Source organism: Thermobia domestica, chromosome 16 (genome assembly GCF_964235325.1).
Source record: "Thermobia domestica chromosome 16, izTheDome1.hap1.1, whole genome shotgun sequence".
Taxonomy (NCBI): domain Eukaryota; kingdom Metazoa; phylum Arthropoda; class Insecta; order Zygentoma; family Lepismatidae; genus Thermobia; species Thermobia domestica.
The window spans coordinates 132148685-132171140 of NC_137469.1; the positions used below are offsets into that span (position 1 = coordinate 132148685).

General features: G+C 34.1%; 2 protein-coding genes across 3 annotated transcripts in view; one reads left to right on the forward strand and one right to left on the reverse strand.

Annotated features, from left to right (window-relative positions):
- The window catches only part of ITP (ion transport peptide), a 49752-nt gene extending 29924 nt beyond the window's left edge, over window positions 1–19828 (forward strand). Inside the window, exons 2-4 of one of the 2 annotated variants that reach the window (XM_081743111.1) lie at window positions 10102–10328; window positions 14273–14396; window positions 17987–19828. In XM_081743111.1, the coding sequence (XP_081599237.1) occupies window positions 10102–10328; window positions 14273–14396 (351 nt within the window). In that variant the 3' untranslated portion in view covers window positions 17987–19828. The remainder of the gene's footprint in view (window positions 1–10101; window positions 10329–14272; window positions 14397–17986) is intronic. The other variant, XM_081743113.1, reaches the window with a different exon arrangement.
- Window positions 1–22456, reverse strand: part of LOC145673420 (peroxisomal leader peptide-processing protease) — a 645832-nt gene that overhangs the window by 545444 nt on the left and 77932 nt on the right. The gene's annotated exons all lie outside the window — the stretch shown is intronic.

Consider the following 22456-nt stretch of genomic DNA (forward strand, 5'->3'; position numbering starts at 1 on the left):
TTCATAATACAAATTTCATTCAAGTTAAAATTGAGTGTTATTTGACTGCCGAATGTGTAGCTTTTACATTTGTGAAAGGGGAATTCTTTGGACAATTGAGGTCTGTTAGAATTGAGAACTTTTAAACTGTGGAATTTGTAGCTTTGGATTTGTTGAAGAGACTGAATTCTTTAGACAATCGGCCTCTGTTAGAATTGAATGATATATGACTATGGAATTTGTAGCTTTGTATTCGTTGAAGGACTGAAATTTTTGGACAATCAGGTATGTTACAATTGAGTACTATTCGACTGCGGGATTTGTAGCTTTGTATTTCTTGAAAAATTGGATTATTTTCTTTAGACAATCGAAGCTTCTTAGAATCGAATGCTATTTTACTGCCAAATTTGTAGCTATATATTCGCTTTAGAGTTAGACTCTTTAGACAATCGGAGTCTGATAGATTGAGTGCTGTATTCATTTTGAAATAGGTCTGTTCGAATTCAGTGCTGTTTGACTGCGGAATTTGTAGCTTTGTATTCGTTAAAGGATTAGATTCTTTAGACAATCGAAGTCTGTTAGATTGAGTGCTATTTGTCTATGGAATTTGTAGCTTTACATTCGTTGAAGGATTAGATTCTTTAGACAATCGAAGTCTGTTAGATTGAGTGCTATTTGTCTATGGAATTTGTAGCTTTACATTCGTTGAAGGATTAGATTCTTTAGACAATCGAAGTCTGTTAGATTGAGTGCTATTTGTCTGTGGAATTTGTAGCTTTACATTCGTTGAAGGATTAGATTCTTTAGACAATCGAAGTCTGTTAGATTGAGTGCTATTTGTCTATGGAATTTGTAGCTTTACATTCGTTGAAGGATTCGATTCTTTAGACAATCGAAGTCTGTTAGATTGAGTGCTATTTGTCTATGGAATTTGTAGCTTTACATTCGTTAAAGGATTAGATTCTTTAGACAATCGAAGTCTGTTAGATTGAGTGCTATTTGTCTATGGAATTTGTAGCTTTACATTCGTTAAAGGATTAGATTCTTTAGACAATCGAAGTCTGTTAGATTGAGTGCTATTTGTCTATGGAATTTGTAGCTTTACATTCGTTAAAGGATTAGATTCTTTAGACAATCGAAGTCTGTTAGATTGAGTGCTATTTGTCTATGGAATTTGTAGCTTTACATTCGTTGAAGGATTAGATTCTTTAGACAATCGAAGTCTGTTAGATTGAGTGCTATTTGTCTATGGAATTTGTAGCTTTACATTCGTTAAAGGATTAGATTCTTTAGACAATCGAAGTCTGTTAGATTGAGTGCTATTTGTCTATGGAATTTGTAGCTTTACATTCGTTAAAGGATTAGATTCTTTAGACAATCGAAGTCTGTTAGATTGAGTGCTATTTGTCTATGGAATTTGTAGCTTTACATTCGTTGAAGGATTAGATTCTTTAGACAATCGAAGTCTGTTAGATTGAGTGCTATTTGTCTATGGAATTTGTAGCTTTACATTCGTTAAAGGATTAGATTCTTTAGACAATCGAAGTCTGTTAGATTGAGTGCTATTTGTCTATGGAATTTGTAGCTTTACATTCGTTGAAGGATTAGATTCTTTAGACAATCGAAGTCTGTTAGATTGAGTGCTATTTGTCTATGGAATTTGTAGCTTTACATTCGTTAAAGGATTAGATTCTTTAGACAATCGAAGTCTGTTAGATTGAGTGCTATTTGTCTATGGAATTTGTAGCTTTACATTCGTTAAAGGATTAGATTCTTTAGACAATCGAAGTCTGTTAGATTGAGTGCTATTTGTCTATGGAATTTGTAGCTTTACATTCGTTGAAGGATTAGATTCTTTAGACAATCGAAGTCTGTTAGATTGAGTGCTATTTGTCTATGGAATTTGTAGCTTTACATTCGTTAAAGGATTAGATTCTTTAGACAATCGAAGTCTGTTAGATTGAGTGCTATTTGTCTGTGGAATTTGTAGCTTTACATTCGTTGAAGGATTAGATTCTTTAGACAATCGAAGTCTGTTAGATTGAGTGCTATTTGTCTGTGGAATTTGTAGCTTTACATTCGTTGAAGGATTAGATTCTTTAGACAATCGAAGTCTGTTAGATTGAGTGCTATTTGTCTGTGGAATTTGTAGCTTTACATTCGTTGAAGGATTAGATTCTTTAGACAATCGAAGTCTGTTAGATTGAGTGCTATTTGTCTGTGGAATTTGTAGCTTTACATTCGTTAAAGGATTAGATTCTTTAGACAATCGAAGTCTGTTAGATTGAGTGCTATTTGTCTGTGGAATTTATAGCTTTACATTCGTTGAAGGATTAGATTCTTTAGACAATCAAAGTCTGGAAGAATTGAATGCTATTTGACTGCCGAATTTGCCGCATTGAAGGATTAGAATTTTAGACAATCGGCAGTGTTACTAATGTCAACCCCCTTGCAACGAAAATAAATAGATAGTTGCGAGTATTTGAATATTTCATTGCAGGAAAAAGAACAGTTTACGTTTTAACGACATTTCAAACGACAAAAAAATGTTTCCTTTAATGCGCAAAGCACTGAGGATACAAGAACATGATAATGGTTGTTCTTTAAATGGACAATGGTGTTACAAGTAAATATCAGAGAAAGTGAAACGGATCATGAATGAAAATTGTGTTCTAATACTAGAAAGGTTAGGAAACGTAGAGAGCGATTTTTAACGATTTTGTTATTTTTTATTTTGTGATTAAATGTCTGTTTATAACCGAATCTAATTGATCTAATTAACGAAGAAAACTAAGTAATTTCACCTTTCAACATACACACGTTAGTCACTCATTTCCTTAAAGCAATGGAGTAATATGTTAATTCAGTTATGAGCTTTAATAGCATGTGTCACGATGTGACACTGCAACTCGTGATTTGAATTTTACACGCTACTTGGCATATTATGTATAAGGTGAATTCACGCCAATGGATCGTAGTACGAGTTAGTCACAATGTGTTGTTGTTGCTGATGATTTATAGACGCGTTTTACCTGTTCCGTTTTGTGATTTGTCTATGCTGTTTCCACACAGGTTGATTCTTTCTCACGTGTTAAGGCTAAAAATAACATTACACGCGACTTTCGTAACGAAAGAATCACACGCCTCCACACTACAAGTATTCACTGAAGTAGTTTTTCTGAAAGGCTTCTATATTTAGTTTCAACCAATGGCATACACAGAATTTCATCAAGGAGGTAAGGTTCAAGCTCCTAAGTTCATTATTATAAGTATTGTATGGTAACTTTTTCTATAATATCTTGTTCAACGGAATTAAAACCTGGAACCTCTTCTTTCCTTTGACGGAAACCTGAAATGCCACTGTTTCTATCAAATATATATATATATATATTTATTTGTCCCTCGATTATGACATGTAGGCTAAAGAAGGCAGATAAATAATGAAGTAGATGACCATGAAAGAATTAGTGAAATGAGTATGCAGAAGGAAACTGGTGAACCCCCCCCCCAAAAAAAGAAAAACACGAACACAGCGCTGTCAACTTAACCACTGCAGCAACAGGTCTTACGAGGGCTTGAGCCTACCAGCCAGTTTGTGACATCCATGCCTTTGAGTTAACGTGTGGTCAGCATATCGGGTTCTCATCGTTAATGTTGGCTTTTGAGACTGGAGCTAACTATTTTTCCCTTTCAAACAACTCCCCTATTGTCCTCACTATTCTGAGTGGACGTTACAAAACCAACACCATTTAGTGACTACGAACGGTCACCCACATTTCCTCTGACCAGATCGACACTGCTTGACTTCGCCGATCTCATGGGAAGCTGTATTACAGTGTAGTTAGGACAGTGGTTCTCAACCTTTTTTGACTGACGACACACATCTTTACTGAACGTCCAGGACATCGCGACACACTTGTTTGATATTTTTATTATAAATTATATGGCGGATCCAGGATATGATCAAGGAAGGGGCTAAACCATAGTTTGCCGCTTTATCCAGTCCATTTTATCCAGTGTATACCTGAGGGTCAAGGGGGGACTATAGCCCCCCTTGGATCCGCCCTCATGTATGTATATAATAGTAAAACCTATTAACTGTTTCTTTAGGGACTATTCCAGGAGACAGTACCGAAGGGAGACGGTAGTAGCAACTCTATATAGCACTAAGCCGCTAGAGGTGTTGACTGGTACACTCTGTTTTGATTTTCACTTAACTATTATTTAAATTCTTCATGATTTTTAAATTCTAAAATTTCGCGACTGCGTGACACACTGATGCGTCGCGACACACCATTTGAGAACCACTGAGCTATGGCGTTGGCGAAGCGCTGTCAACTACAAACTCACATAATCGGGTCTTGAAACCATCAAGCCCATTTCCATGTAAAACGTAGACGTTCTCTACAATCATGCAGCCCTCATCTCTAGATTAGTGGCTACAGCGCGTGACTGGTGCACGAGGTTCTGGGTTTGATTCCCGTAAGAAGAGTATCAGACGCACTACAATGGTTGAGTTCTCTCCTAAACTGTAGGTCTCGTCCTCTATACCCTTGCTGCTGACCACGAGCGTCATTTCAGATTTTGCTTGAGGAGCAAGACCCTTTGATGTAAGTAAAATTTCGCGTTTTTCATTGATTTACTACTAGTCTATTGATAAAATCTATATAAATCTCAAACTCAGGAGGATCAATTGCCCCTCCCTATCCCTCTAAATGACGCCCCTGGTGCTGACGAAGGATGTAAACACAAATCAACTGAATCATGAACAAAATCGTGTTAGTACCCGGGTTCGATTCCCGGCGGGAGCTCATGTGGTTCGGATTCCACGTTAATCAGTAGGTCCACGTCTCATATAGCCTCGCTGCTGAAAGGGACGCTAAACTAAAAATCAACTCAACTCAACTCAAAATCGTGTTAGTGGGTATTGTGTGCATCATGGTACCGTGGTAAGTACCCTTTCTTTTGGAATGAGATGAAACGTATAATTTGGCTATACTCACATAAACCGCACGCGCTTTCCTTTCTTTCGTGGAAAATCGTGATATTTGTAAAAGCACTTGGTAATACATTTACGTTCTTCCCCGAGTAAAATCCCGCCAATATATTCCATAGAAATTAGTATACATATATAAGTTATTTATGTTAAGGACGGCCACGCGTACACGTTACTTCCTTTTGAAACGAAATGTTCCAAATGTACATATGTAAAATCCCCTTCCAACATTTTACTGGGTATATGAACGAAAATAGCAGATTTTTTTTCCTTGTACTCCCATGACGTTTTCTCAAGCGGGATAATCGTGCTGTTAAATTAGCTTGCACTGTTTCTTGCTTCTTCCTTTTAAGGAAAGAACATGCATGGTAACTTAACTGATACATTACCAAATGACATCAGCTGACAGCATCATGAAGACTGTATTTTCTGTTGTCTTGGAAGTGGAATGTCCCATATGCAATCCCCTGATGACATATTTGAGTATAGAGGCAAAGGTGTTTTTACGCACTCTTCCTTCGTGTGGATAATCGTAATGTTCCATACACCAGGGGCGGATCCAGCGGGGGGCGATCGGGGCGATCCCCCCCCCAGGAGAGTATTTTATGTATATAAATAAAACCCTCCCAAAGTTTGGAACCCTTAAAAGTAGCAGTATGACAACCCACCGCCCCCCCCAGAAGTCGGTCCTGGATCCGCCCCTGCCATACACTATGATTTTTTCAAACACACAACTGAGTGTAACTTTTGGCTCATTGTTCCGTTCACCCCTTGTAATTTTCACACCCTCTTTTCAACGGCAATGCCAACAAATTTAGGGCTTTTTAATTTTTTTCTCCAGCCTCTTCGTATCCAAGTGGGTTCTTAAATGTGTATGTGAACTTTGATTCGACTCCCGGCTGGGGTACTTGTGTCAGATACTAACAAGGGACCATTCCGATTTGATGAATTCAATTGCTGAAAATGATTGCTAGCACTAGTTTTCTATGCTCCATCTTCGTACTTTGCCCTCAGTTATCTCCCACCCTATACGGTCTGCCACTAAACACCCTATTTTTCTTTGTTTCTTTTGGTGCTGAATCCAGTGTTAACAATCATTTTCAGCAATTGAATTCACCAAATCGAAATGGTCCCTAGTAAGATCAGACTCCAGTAGTCCCGTCCCATACAACCTCAGTACTGAAAAGGAACATGAAATTAACTAATCTATCGAAATTGAGTTCGGTTTTGCCTGCAACGCATTTGTCTTGTAGTAGAGTACACAGAAGGGTAGCTACTGGGGTTTAATCCCCTCTTCCAACAAGATATTATGAAAAAATATACTATTTACCATATTAAGATATGTATAAAATGTTGCTCATTTCCTGAAACGATATGAACTTAGGTGCCTGAACCCTGCTTCATGATATTGTGTACACCATTGGTTGCAGTTTAATGAAAGTTGGTTTCCTTAAGCCTACGGTCACAAGGAACAAACGCAATGGTTCTACTTATTCAGGCTCCATATTGGTAATTTATGTAGTCAGTATTGTCAACGTATCTTCAACTGCGTTACACGTAAGGAGGGTCGCAACAGAAGCACACGTTTTCAATGAGCTTCTCAGCATTTGAATGTACCGACATCCTTCTGGATACGTGCATGCCAGAAATGATCACCTTTCGAGTCATCTCACTTCCTTATTTTTTGACATCTCCAAGATCATTGGCCTTCGTGTAAATGGCTTGGCTCTCCATTGTTCTCCCCCTCTGTCCCTGGCTGCCACACTCATCCATCCACTCATGTCCTAATGAAAATAGGCTCTTCACCTTTCGCTACGACCTTCGTCAAGGCCCTTTGCGGATTCTGCACTTGCTGAATGCTAATACAGCGAGGACACCGCAACTTTTATTACATCTATCCAGCACTAATAGTTACAACACCCTTTAAGAAATATTACATTACCAATTTCATCACTGGTAAAAGTAACGAAACATATATGCACAATACATTCAATTAAGATACATGTCAAATCCCATAAATTGACCTTGAATACGCTCATTCAAAACGTCCACAACAAATCTGACCTCGTTCACTATATCAGCTTGAATTTACACTAAACATTGTATTAATGGGGTATATTAATATATAGAGAGAACATGCTTGTTGACAATTGAAATCTCATTTACATCACTAACACAGTAGTGTACGAGACGTGAATTTACAGTTCTCAACTGACATCACCCAACAAGATTCGAATCCAGGGTTTCCCGCACTGAAGGAAATAATCTATTTAGTCACGAGGGAGCTAAAAAGACATAGATTAAATGTCAGTGCTGGTTTCACTACCGTTAAAATTACACCCTGTTAAACAATTTAAGGCTTCGTTACGAGAACACGATCAATTCATCTACTTCTGTTATTTCTACCATAATGGGGACGTTTATGGAAATAGCGTCGGAATTCATTAGCACAGTGCAGGATACTGAGCCGACACCAAACCAAGAGCTATTTTCATCTCGTCAATGTTCTACGTTAAAATATCTTTTGAAATCGAAAGAAGTCAATATTTAGTGTATAAATAACACGGGCCTTTATTTTGCAATTAACCAGGGGAATTTATTTATTGCTTTAGACGAGAAACTCTCTCGCACCAGCAGCGCCACCCTACAATCCAAATAGAAACAGAGCTTTGAAATTTATACGAGTAGTCCTATCCAGCTTACGCTAAAGTGCAGTACAGTGCAAAGCTGTTTTCATTACATCTCTTCTCTAAAAACTGGTATATAGGCCTATTGACAATATTTTTGCAATATTCCTACATTTATTTATTTACTTATTTAACATATGAGTACGTGTCGCGATTATATTATACAGACTAAAGAAGATTATTATAGCCCTCCTTCCTGGTTTAGTGGCCATTGCGCCTTTGGTGCACGGGGTCCTGGGTTCGATTTCTGCTGGGAGAGCCTTGAAGTTTGAACACATATCTGTAGTACGGATTATATCTTGAACTGTACGTTCATGTCTCACATAGCTTCGGTGCTGAAAAGGGAGCTAACTGAAACACAGTTTCGTAAGTGAGGTTACGAGAAAGTTCCGCATATTTCCTGTAACTTACGACTTGGGTTTCCCTCTTCCTCCCACATTCTCATTCCACATTCTCATTCACTTGCCTTAATCATTCGTCTCCCTTAATATAAAGGGCATAACGTGGGACGTTAAACTAAAATATTTTTTTTTCTTTCAATGATTGACCTCTTTCTCTTGTTTCTTATAAGAAAAATAAGTTTAGGTTTCAATAGTGCATGATAAAGTGTTTTTATCATTAAATTAAAATTTATATGAGATATGGAGTATATTCAACATATATTACTGTCATTTCGGTCAACAGATTCGTTGTATTCGAAATACATTCATATCTTAGAGAACAATATGCGCTGCTAGTACAAAAAAAAAAAAAAAAAAAAGTTTTTATTTATGTATGTATTTGGTTTGTACTTTCTATGTTTTCGCTCTTTAAGCCAAAGGCAATGAGAAATTAATAGGCAGGACGGGATTTGAACCTGCGACAGAAGGTCTCGTGATCGCCAGTCTATGTTTTAGGCCGCTCTACTATGCCAGCCGGCGAAAAAGTAGTTTTAAAATAGATTGAGATTCCACAAAAATTTCATGCCAACAATGTGGGACTAGAATCACTTGATTAATACCTGTCGAAGAACTTGCAATTGTAGTTCAAAAATTCCTCACAACGGCAGCACTTATCCCCACAGTATAGACATCTTGTGTTGTGAGTAATAATTGCATGCCATTTACGGGGATTTTTTTTGTTTTTTGTTTGTTTTTTTTTTTTTGGTTTGTTTTCATTCTTTCACTCGTTGTTTACATTACAGAAAGTATTCCTTTAAAGTTTCTAAGAACAATGCATGATTTGATTGCGTTTCTAGTGAAGGAAGCTGCATACACTACGCTCACCTGCTTCCCACGTTCACGTTTGCTCATTCACAATTATTTTATCAATGATACAAATATGAGTCAATGGAAACCGATACGCTTTTGAATATGAATGAAAGACTAATAGTATTGAAATCTATCATACGGAAGTCAGTAAACTAGACAATGACTCATTTTACGTCTCCTACAACTGGAAATATTCAAAGACATCTTTCCAAATAAGAATACATTTTCAGGACAAGGAGCAAAATACCATTAATCGTAGGCGAACCTACGTATAAAAATAATGTAACAAAGTGAGAGTTATTGTCTTTAAGAAATGAACTCTCACTGAAATTACTAGCAATGATAGGTTGGAATCAATCAGGACCTTTATATTTCAAGGTACCTTTTCGCCATTCACCTGATAGAACAGCAAATTTGGAGAAACTCCGTCAGGACAAGCCGACCATCGATTCAAACTTGAAAACTTCCCGCATTATGAAATGACCAAGTAAACAGTCTTTTTACCTTGGTAAACTAGCTTGTTTCCTGCTCTTAAACTCTATAATGGAATTAAGTGATAGAAGTGTGTCTTTCCCAGAAAACCTCAAGTACTTGAAACAATTTAAATGTTAACGCATATTTATTGAAGTTCACAATAAGGCAGTACGAAGCCATTTTAGTACGAAATCTTCCTTGAAAACAGTTTTTAGCAGCCAATGGTTTGCTGGTTACGTCGCCTAAAGGAGAAAGATTTTTGTAGTAAATTGTGGAATGAAAATGGGAAAATGGGAAAACAAGAAAATCTACGATCATGTTTCTCACCACACACAAGTTCACACGACTGGCATTGAACCAGCGACTCCTCATGCTAGAGGTAAGCGCTCTACATATTCCGGTTCTCTTTTCAAACTTGGAAACACTATACTGGATGGTCGGAAAGAATTCTCACATGGAAATCTTCATTTTTACAGACAAGCGCGGATCAATTTTTTGTCGCTATACAGATGTCCCAAATCGCGAATCTAGCTCTCGAGTTGAGATCCATTAGAAAGATATTGGTGCTGCCATCTGTTGGTGGTTAGCGCTTCTTTAAAGTTATAATAAAGTATTACCTTAGTAATAAAATACTTATCGAACTTGAAGCTTCTGTGTTATTATAGACTACGACAATATATAATAAATATTTATAATTTCTCCTTTCTTTTTCCAGATGCAAACTAGAATTACTGCGTGCCTACTAGCAGCGGTCGTATTCGTATCCTGTTTCCTAGTCGTCCCTACGAACAGCTATATTATTGGGCACACTCTCAGCAAGCGATCCTTTTTCGACATCCAATGTAAAGGAGTATATAACAAAGAAATCTTCGCCGAATTGGACAAAGTCTGTGAAGACTGCTATAACCTTTTTAAAGAGCCTCAACTGCATACGCTCTGCAGGTAAGCACAAAAATATACTAGCTACGTACCAATTTGTTAAATATAATAATAAATGGCTAGATACATCCGTAACAGCCAGCAGGTCCCCATTTCAAGGGAAAAAAAATGAAGCTAAGTAAGTTTGAAGCACTAATATTACAACTTGTCAATGTATGCAGTGGCGTACGCAGAACTTCATCGAGGGGTTCAAGAACTCAATATCATATCTTATAAAATACATGCGTGATTTTTGGATGTATATTTAACTGAGTGCTCTGAAAATGGAGCCCACCGACAACGAAGCGCTGTTTTTCAGGCAAAAATAAAGCGAAAATGTTATATAATGATACACCCTTCGGGGTCTTAATTAGGGATGCGCACGAGACGAGTCGAGATAGGATAGGATTTTCCTGACAAAATTCGAGTCGAGACACGGCTCTTGCAATAGAAAAATATACATTTTTCGAGTCGAGACATCACTTTTACAGCACATTTTCGAGACAAGACAGCCACAAATCTTGTCTCGTGCGCATCCCTAGCCTTAATCAGCCGTAATGGGGGCTGAAAAAAATTCACTATGTGGCAACGTGGTAGATTATGCTTCTTTATCTGCGACGTTGCTAAATAGTGCAATTCGCGTCTTCAGACAGGGACCAGAAAGGTATACAATTATATATATTTATAGCTTTATTTTGACATGTAGAATAGTATTCTGTAGCCCGTGAACGCCATTCTTAAAACACCATATACATATATATACTATTTAATGTTCTATACTTTGCACAAGGATGTATTAAAACCTTGAAACCCCTCTACATACGCCACTGAATGCATACATTATTGAAAATAGCATGTCTAAAGAGCAAGAATTGAGGTTGTCACTAAACCGTGTTCTGAAAGTCGTCTCGTCTCGGGAGGTGCATTATTTCTATTGGGAGCACTCTCGTGTCTCGCAAGGTGAATATTAATATTGAACGAACTCCAGTCTTGCTTCGGAAAATGCATCCGTTTCTGTTCGAAGAGCTGTCTCATCTTGCAATTGTCACGAAAATTTTGTCCTGTCTTGTTTCGTGAGTTTATCTAACTAGAATTAATATATTAAGATGATTCGTCAAAATTCCCTAAGAAAATTGTCAGATAAGTCATACTACTGTTAAGAGGAAGCGATCTTCTCGAGGTGCTGCCATCTATAGTATTTAGTAAAAGATTTAATAATATTTTAGTGAACCTGTATGTACTCCTCTTATTATAGCTAAATGGCAGCATACAACACACTCTCACAATCGAGATAGCATTTCTGCCATCTAGCGTAATTAACTAAAACTTAATGATGGGAATTGATCACTGATGAATTTTTACGTGTTCTAATGCAAATTTAAATCTTAAACGAAGTCTTGGGGCTTATTATTCCCGAAGACATGGTTATTCAGAAACGTCTTACTCAGATTTTGTGAAATGCAAAATGAATACAAAAGTATTGAGCGACCTAAAATACATTCTCTTTCTTTGTCTATAAATTATTGTATGACAATGTAATCTGTTGAAGAGAAAAGGACTGTTATTATGAGATAGGATGGAAAAACATATACGATATCACGTTTTCCGTCAACATTATGGCTTTGAGACAACCTTGCGGCAACGGAAGTGATACCAGAAATATGATTATGTTTTAAAATAATACATAAAAATCACACACACACAAAACGAGAACTTTTAATGACAGAATTCAAGGCCAAAAAGATTAACTCGACGAAAGTTATACTGCACCATTAAACACACCCGTTTTAGTGATAGGCCTAACACAATAGATCAACTAATAGTTATTTAAATAATAATCTTTTCTGCGAGTAAATTTACTAAATACCATAACAACAGTTTGACAACAGCACCGCGATTTATTGCTTATTGACTTAAAAATGTTCTATGGTTAAAATTATGTACTCAGGACCAGACTCATAGCTGGGAGAAACTTTAGGAAGGTACCCATATCATAACCGAGAATTTCAGGTCATAACTTTTTTGAAAATAATGTATGGCTAGCGCACAATTGTAGAACGTTAAACTTTTTAAAAAAAAATGTTATATCCAGCATGATTCAAATGGGTGTTGAAATTTTTTGGTTATGTAAAACACGTGTAGTTCTTTGATTGACCATGTAATCAGAATCCGCCAAATCATTTTGCGTGGGAATACAAAACACTTTTCGGATTACTGAAAACATTTTGTTGTATATAGATTTACTAATTAAAAGTGAAAGAATCAATAGCATTAAAGCTAGTCAAAAATACAGATATACTTCAGGGAGGTACTCCCACTGAAACGTGTGAACATAACAAAACAAACTTTTAATAAATATTATTTAAGGACATCAATTTTATTGACACTAGAACTTGTACCAGCTAAAAATAACTTCTAATGGTATTTAATTATTTTATACTCGGAATTTCTAATTTTAAGCAGTGTAGGATCAATTGAAGTTAATAACGTTTAGCATAATACTGAAATATACGATTGATTTGTTGTTATGGTTTAATAGGGACGTCAGCAGCGAGCCTATTCGACCTCCTTACGAGAAATATAGGAATATTATAATCGTAACATAGACGAAATAGTACTGATAAACTATCAAATTCGATACATAAAATACATGATTATTTCTTTGTAATTTAAATGCACATTAGGAATCAAATACGAATGAGGTATTAAACAGTAAAACGATGGCAGTTTCAATCTGAAAATATTTTACATATGCTCCTTCATTCATTACTGTGTATGTGTGCGCACTACTACTTTTAGTATGGTCATTACCGAAAAGACGAGGACTTAATGACCACTTACTTGAATTGCGATTAAATCTATGCCTTCATCGCTTCCCCCCTCCAATGCCTCAAATGCTTTCTTCCAAATTGTATTATATTATTATTATTATTAATATTAGTTCATATATCTTTTAAATTTATATAAATTTAGGCCAACTGTATTAAGAAAGTCAAATTTTATAAGAGCTAACTGATTGTTTTAAGCGATAACTTCAGAAATGTTAAGATTCTTTGCTAAGCTCACACATTTTTTAATTTTAGAGGATAACTTAAAGACAACGAAGAGTATCAAAAAGTAGAAAATGAAATAGCATTTTCAAAATATTGTCTAGCTTACTTTCAACATTTTTGATGCTCTTCATTCTATATCAGTTATTCAGTAAAATTCAAAAAAGTGGGAATGAGTAGCGAAGAGTCTTGAAATGAAACGTAATTTTAAAACTGCTGTTCTTATCTTATTCTTTGTTAGTTTTATTACAATGAAATCTTTATTAGTTTTAATAGATTGAAAGTTTGAATATTTTAACAGCGTGAAATTAATTAATTAATTTGAAATTAATTCTGAAATTAACTTTTATCTACATTCTGTTTTATATTAGTTTTCTCCGTTTTACATTTTCCTTATTATTATTATTATTATTATTATTATTATTATTATTATTATTATTATTATTATTGTGTCTTAAGTTCTGTAATATTGTACTGTAATACCCACAATGTACTCTATCTTTCCTTAGTAGCTGTTCGTGGCACTGAAATTAAGATATTATTATTATTAGTGATTCAACATATTTTCCCCCCTATTGCAGAAAATTTATAGTGACTTAGCTCATTTCTCGTATGTATTTGTATACATAGAACGAAGACATTTACGGATTGAAAGAGAATATTAAATATTTTAAAAATTGTTCGATTTTTATCTTAACAGTACAAGTTAACAGAAGAAAAATCTATTTGTTTAGTTATATATTTATTTTTAAAAATTTGCATTTGATTTGATGGCAAATGAGATATTCTTTTGTTTAGGTAGGATGAGGAAAAAATACTGTACATTTACAAAATTACATACTTTGAGCACAGGTTAACTGTTGGTGTCATATACATATTGCTATTGGTATTTTATGGTTTACATTAATTTTTTTCTAGGAAAGGCTGTTTTACAACCTTTTACTTCAAAGGATGTTTGGATGCATTACTTATTGACAACAGTGAACTCGAAACTATAAAGACGAAGATAAGATTAATAAATGGGGCAGACCCTGGTGTATAGGTATTTTTTAGTTTGTTTTTGTTTTGTTTGTTTATTTTACATTTCTTTCTTTTCAACTTATATTTTTCTAACTCCCACTTAAGCCTTATATAATTACACTTTATGTATTCTTCAATATTCTTTATTTGTTTATTTTTTAATGTTATTTTATTTACTAACCTTATACGGAGTTCATTATTTTTATTTTTTTGAAAGGAGGCATCGGGTTTTTTTGAAACAAATAAAAAGTTTGGCTAGATACAAACATTTTTCACGGTAATTGGTTCACGCATAGAAACTCGAAAAAAATTAAAAAATAACATTTTTTCTTAATATTTCAAATTAATAAAGCATGTTACTGTTGTGATCATTGCATATGTTCCTAACATTTGCTCTCCTACTCTATTAATGCTTTTACAATTGTTTCGATTTATATCACATTTCATTTTAATTTATACTTTAAATGTAAGCTAGTATGTTCCTCTGGTTGCATGAAATTACTCGTTATAAATTCAACTATATCAAAAAAATGTTTGCTTTAATATTTACAAATTGATGTATTGAACAACTAAAGGTACGAAGTAAAATCGGAAGAGTATTCTAATTTTTGGTTGCGCAATCGCAACCCAAGAAAAATATTATTTTTAAAAAATATACAGTCAAAACTGTTTTATTTAGCATTAGTAAGATGAATTAGAACATTCAGGTGCAAATATGCTACTTAGACTCTTCTGATTTAATAATTTTTTCATAAATATTTGTGATTTTAAATCTGAAAGCTACATTAATTCCGATTGCCTCCTGTTTTTAATTATTTTACTTCATATATTTTCTTACAATTTTTTGAAGAAATTATTTTTTTTAGTTTTTTTAAAAAAGGAAAATACCTTCCCCGTTGATATACGCGCTGGGTTTTTACAAATGTGTTTTTTTTTAAATACTACTTTAACAATTTTACAGATTTCCTGGCAAAGTTTTAAGAAATGGGAATTAAAAATAAAGCTGGCTAATGATCTTAAAATTTCTATATATAAATATCATTTTATATATTGACACATTCCTATTAACGTACTGTTTTTGCAGATTTGTAAAAGGATGCATTTATAAACTTCAGAAGCTTTTCAACTGGAATAAAATAGTTACTATATTTTCACAGAAACTTGAGATATATCGATTTTGATAGCATTCTAGGTTTATTTATTATTATTATTTCACTGCAGTATTATTATTACGTTGTCCCCATTTTACAGCGTTTCTACACACATTGCTCACCACTTTAATTGTCGCAAAAACTAAATTTTTATTACCTCACCTAAATTTTGATATATCTCACACCATAGTTTCAAAGCAGCTAATCGCATATGGTTAATCAAGAGCTTTTTTAAAAAAAGAAAAGTGAAGTCTTAAGTTTGCAGATGAAAAGAAAACTGAATTTTTATATAAACATTAACTTTAAAACAATAACATTTCCCACCCCTTGGAATAATTTACAAATTAAACATTGTATAAAATCTTCATAACTTCCATGAAGTAAGGGATAATAGTATAACAATGCAGATAATTACAAAAGAGCATTAAAATTTCCTACAAATCACAACACACACACACACACACACACACACAGACGAACAAAAAAACAAATTAATGCTTTAAATTATGAAGCTGAGTTTTTATTATTTGTCTTAAATAACCCTCATAAAACTTCTTTCAGCGTCTTAAACTAAAATAAAATAAAATAATAGAATTAAAAAATAAATAAAAACAAACTAAATTAGACTAATAAAATATGTATAAGATTCAGAATTAATTTGAGCTCTTGACAAACCAAACTCAGTTTTTCAACATCTTCAATTTATGTCCTTTTCAGCACTAACGCTAATACAGCACTAATTTTTTTTAGGATTTTTTGGCATAGTAAAGTATCCTCTCTAAATTGGAAAATTAATACAATTCACAGAATTCCCATTTCATTTGACAATAAGAAAATTGCCAGAAATCTGATTTAAAAAAAAAAAAAAAAAAAACATTTTTTTAAAAAAAAGAAGCCATTTTCAACATAAAATTTTGTTTTTGGAAAAAATTATACCGTATTCTACTCAAGAACATCGTTGTAATTTATGAAATGTGGGATTCAGACTCATCTTTGGAACCTTGGGAGAAACACAAATTAATAAAATATAAATTCTAATATTTCAGCCTGATTTGTAAAACAATCAGATAACACTAAAACATATACAGAAGGTAAAGCGAGGACAGGATCCAGATGTTATCACCGAACCGTAATGAATTTGAGTATTGACGAATATTGTAACCCATATATCTAGATACTCCATTATGTCATTCAAGGTTCTTGCTTATAAACATTAAGAAGTAGATATCTTGTACTGAAGGAATAGTAATTGCCGGGTGCAAATGAAAATTTATGTAATAAAGATACAAATATTTATGGTAAAGGACAGCGTTTATGGCTCTTGAGTTCTCTTTAGAAGAGTAAATGAGAGGCCTGCAGTGTTGTCACAGATTGTCTGTTTTATGAAAGCAGAGAACAAGATATATCTGTCAACTTTTCATCTGTAGTGCGTCTGTTTGGCCGTTTCCATTTACCGCATGGCAGCGTCGCATCACAGTCTTCGTTTCATTCAACGAGCCATCATAGCCTTCGTTTCGCCATTGATTATCTCCCGCGCTTCAGTTTTGTACACCGGTGTGCCCAATCCTGTCCTCAATTTATCCCATGACTCCCAACTTACCAATTTCTATAATGAAATAGAAGTTATTTTTCTTTCTTTTGCTAAGATTGTTTGTGATCAGAATTTCAGCTTACTTATGCAAATAAGTACACCTTATACATTTTCTCTTTATACTGGACCTAAAATTGTTTAGATGGAATATAAATTGTGAAAAAACACTGAAAATCATTGCTGACTACCACTATGAAATGTAAAATGTACTTGTTATTTTATGTCTGTTATTCTCTCTATATAAAGCTTATTCGACACTTCAAAACAACAAATCAGGAAATTATGGTACGTGGCAAAAGTAGATATTATTAACTTAATATAACAAGCACATTTTATTATGTTCTTAATGGCGGTCAGCAATAATTTTCATTTTTTTTCCATAATTTATATTCTAAACAATTTTAAAAAACATAAACATAAAAACGTACTTATCTCCGTAAGTAAGCTGATTTTCTGAAGAAGCTCGCAGCAAGGTAGGCGAGTGAAATACTAATGATAAACAAACAATCCACGCAACACAAAAGAACTTTTATTTCATTATATGTAAAAGTTGCGTAAAAATGAAGTCTAACATTTCCCCAATTTCTAGTTTTCTATCTATCCTTTTGAACCACATGCAAAAGAAACTGTCTACACTACTCCTTCTCTCCTGTCTTAGTGGCCCACCTACCTACCTTATAAATGATCTAAATCTAAAACATGTCTTCGAGCAAAATGTTGCGAATATTGTATTTGATCAACCATTTGCTTTTACAAGCTTTCAAGATGAGTCTGATTCACACATTTCAGAACTGCTTCAGTGCGCATTGTCATTGTTCACACACAGACTTGTTTTTATAAGCTAAATAAAACTATCTGTATTTGTTTCAGATCCGACTGCTTTGGCAGTCGCTATTTTAAGGGATGCCTAGAAGCTCTATTATTGAGCGAAGAAGAGAAGAAATACAACCAGATGATCGAGTTTCTAGGGAAAAAGTAAAGCAGTGCGAACGCCATCTCCACACGAAAGGGACATGAACTACATCATCTGACAGGAACTCGACATCCATCCATCCATCTTCTTGTTCTAGTCTTATTGGAGAAGAGACAATTTGTTGAAACAATTTTCCGCCTTTTTTCATTTCCCAAATGCATTAACGTCGGCATTTTTTCTTAAGGAATTTACTTATTTATTAAATAAAATATTATTTTTTGTGGACTAGTACAGTTAGCAAAAAATAGTACCATAAACATTTAGAAAAATTAATAATTTGTAAATAACAGTTACAAGAAAAAAAGAAACTTTGCTTCTATTTTCATTTGTTATTTCGCAGCTCTCGAAAGTTATGACTTATTATTTCGAATCTTGCAAAAGTTACAATTTATTATTTCGAATATCTCAAAAGTTATTAATGAAATGAAACAAGTTAGGTAAGAAAAAAAATGTCTTCATAATAAAATGTGCAAAAATAAAATATTAATTTTACAATATCGAAACGTCTTCCGTGTCTTTTTCATTCTTCAGTGGAATGAATTGAACAAGATCTGACATTTGCTATACGTGGGGAAAAAGAACTAATTTAAGTTATGTTCACAAGATCTAATTTTTTTCGTTAATGTTTGCTATATGGAGGTTAAACAAACTAAGAAAACAATGGATTTTTGTTTATATTTTAAGAAGGGTTATTCTTAATGATCCCACTCCAAAGAAAGGAGCTCTCACATGTGATAGAGCCATTCCAGTATCAGTATTTATTATTCAAATCCCTTCCCTCAAGGCGGTTTGAGACCAAAGATTAATTAATCATTATATTTTTTACAGAGTGTCTACAGATTATTCTATTTCTAATGTGCCAAGAAAATTCAAACACTTTAAATAACTATTAATGGCAGGCAGTATGATTATGCATATTTTAGTGCTTTTGGTTCTTTGAACGAAATTTCCGATTCTGTCACAGAAGGCTGGAGAATCCCATAAACAATAGAATCTCACTAGAATCTCAAACTTAGAAGTGATGTCTTGGTAGTATTATCTACACACATCAGTTTGAATTTTCTTGTCGATCAATTTAACAGTTTAAACTAATTCGACTGTATTAGGTATGGAAAGGAAACAGAAAATGTATATTAAACTTTCAATATAATTGTTTAACTACCATGAATACTAAGTGGATTTTTTATTTATTTATGTATTATCTGTAGACACTCGCAGTATTTTTTAACATTGATTGAGGATTGTAATGTATCCGAAAGCTACTTAACAAATGTTTTTATTTATTTGAATTCAGACAGACTACGGGTTCTGCATATAGTTTGTATAGCTTAGGTGATATGACTTTGTATTACAGCCTTTTAATTCAGAGCATGCGTGCGTCTAGTCTTTATTTGTTTTTATATATATATAGTATCATTGGAAGCTTTCTATTGACAAATTTGGTTTACCAACTCAATAGATTTTGGAAAATACTCATACATACATTTGACGAAGTATTTTGAAATACTCAGAGATACAATATATTTATACATTATAACTTATGTATTCCAAACTTTTTAAGCATGCTCGTTCAAATTTCTTCCATTACTCTATTGTTATTCTGTATTATTCACATCCGCTAATGGTATTTTCTTTGTATTTTTAAACTATGCTATCACAGTCATCACAAAACCTTTGGTCAGGTGTATGAATTGTATTATTAAATGAGTTTGAGAAATAAAATATATTTTGGATGAGAATATTGATTCTTTTTTTCATTATTATTTCTTCTTCTTTAATTCCTGTGATTACATAATTTTAAGTGGCACTTCAATCACTTCAAATAAAATACTGGTGCCATTTTATTTTCTTTCTTTTCCTCCAAAATCTATTACAAAAAGCCAGACTAAAGTTTGAACACCGGTTCCAATGATGTGAACAGACTTTGGGGCGGATGGCTGAAATTCAGCTCAAATGTAGAAGGGACTATGTAGATTCTATATTCCAAAAGCAAATTCTCCTAAAATGGATGGAACATAGCCAAAAAGCGCATGAAACATTAATATTAATGTCAACGAAAACCAATGAAAAATAAATAATTCCTTCAGTAATCTAAAAAACCAAAAGAGAGAGAGATGGCTGAGAATTAGACTAAATATAGAACAGACTATGCAGATTCTACATTCAAAAAAGAAATTGTCCTAATGGATGGAATATACTCAAAAAAAAAATCACCAAACATGAACATTGAAGTCCATGGAAAATCAATGAAAAACAGAAATTGTCCACATCTCAAAAACTATAAAGCGGAGATGGCTAATTGAAAACTTCTTGCAAAGACACAATGAAGAGCTTAAAATCGATATATAGCACGCAAGGTAAATATGGATAGAACATCGTCAAAAGTCAAGTTGTTTGAGTAAAGTCAATAATATTGATATGATAAAGTGTATGCATCTTCTTCGAATTACCCAGTGCCTCCCATGCGAAAATTACATGCTTGAAATATCTCACATCTGGATTTGGAATCTCCCGACTTGATTTAGCACGTAACGTGACTTTTGACCTGATCACGTGACACAGTCTGGTCCTTATGGCAAACCGGATAGATCCTTTATGAATATCACGAAACAGACTGAAATAAATATTTAACGGGTCACAACTTTCTTCTTCATTACTTTTATACAATATTCACACTTATTCTTACTCCTTTGTTATTATAATTAGCAGTCTTCTTATTGAGTTTAACATTAACACTGTTGATTTTTCTTTTAATTTTATATTTTAGTTTAATAGTTGCACTAATTATAATTCCCTTTGGATTTTCTTTATTAATGAATTTATTTATTAATTATAGTAACAAAGGAGTAACAAAGGAGTAACATTCAATACTCAACTAGTATTTTTAGCTCTCTGAGTACACAAAAGGAAAGTAACATTTATTCTATTATTTTGCAAACTTGTAAATAGGTTTAACCTGGGAACAGTCGACATGTGAGTGCAGTGCTCACCCTGGTTTATGTTTTCGTTTGAAAGCAGCCCTAGTGGGGTCACAGACTTGAAGCGCCGTCTAGCTGTGTCTTGATGTGTCTTCTATGTGAGAGTCAAGTGTAACTTTTTCATTATCTTCTGTTGGAGTAGCACTGGCCTTATAAATGTGACTATGCGTAATTTGTGAGCGCCACGCTCACCTGTCGACCGCTCGCGTCACAAAACAACACTCGACCGTTCCCGGGTTAAATAACTTACAGCAGTGAACAAAAAGAACTCACGAAAATTAAGGCATCAGAGTTTGCACAAAAACTCAAAAATGATGAATAGAATTATAGAAGTGTACCGTGGAACACTTTGTGCCTATTTTTCTGTTTACATATTTTGAACATATCGTCGCGTGAGAACCAGAGGAATGTAACTCCATTTTCATACGTTTACAGGCGAGAGGATAGAAATATTATTTTCTTAAAGAGATGTGTTTTTAATAAGATGTTAATTGAGGTACATTACAATAGATGATCGACAAGGAGACCAGATGGCGTTACATTCCATTTACACCAAGTGGAACTTACCAAAATCATGTCCAAACATGAAGAAAACGTAAAGCGCATTTTTGGAGTTACGTTCCTCTGGTTCTCATGCGACGATATATAATAATGTAATCAAAAAATAGATTCCGACTGGCATCACGTCTGCGCTTGAGGATGATTCCAGAGAGGATCGAAATATTATGAGAATAATAACTTAAACACGAATGAAAGTTAGGAGAACTAGTACACGGTAAGAGTTTGAGTTTTGAAATGTGTACTTAAAGAGTACAGCACAGTTAAGTAATTATTGTAGGATTTCCTTTGCTCCATTACTTCATCTTTCCTGAAGATGGTGTTACAGGCGAAAGAATGGCAATGATTCCAGATGTGTGTTACATTATTATAGTTCCATAACAATAGAATGAAGTTTGTAACAATATTTTTGACACTAGTATACTCTGCAAACAGGAATGATTGATCAGTAAGATTCAGCACACTCGCTACAGATGCGGTCGGTGAATAACAAAACCATATAATAAGAGTACCCCCAGACATTCACAGCTAAAATAGTCAGCAAAAGAACTGCCAACACTGAAAAGAGTACTACATGTACTCTATTATGTATTTAATACTAAATAAGACGAAGCATAGTTAATATCAAATAGATTGCTACATCATTTGTCAATAACCACAGATTGAGAAACAAAAGGAATGTCCCGCAAAATCCATGACACTGCAACTCAAAAACCAAAAAGTGTTCACAGAGGTCTGGGGGACACCAATCTCGCTAATAACCCACGAGAAGAGAGACCTCTGCAGCTGGAGGGAAGTCCAATGCAAACTGTTGAACTGGCCAGCGAAATT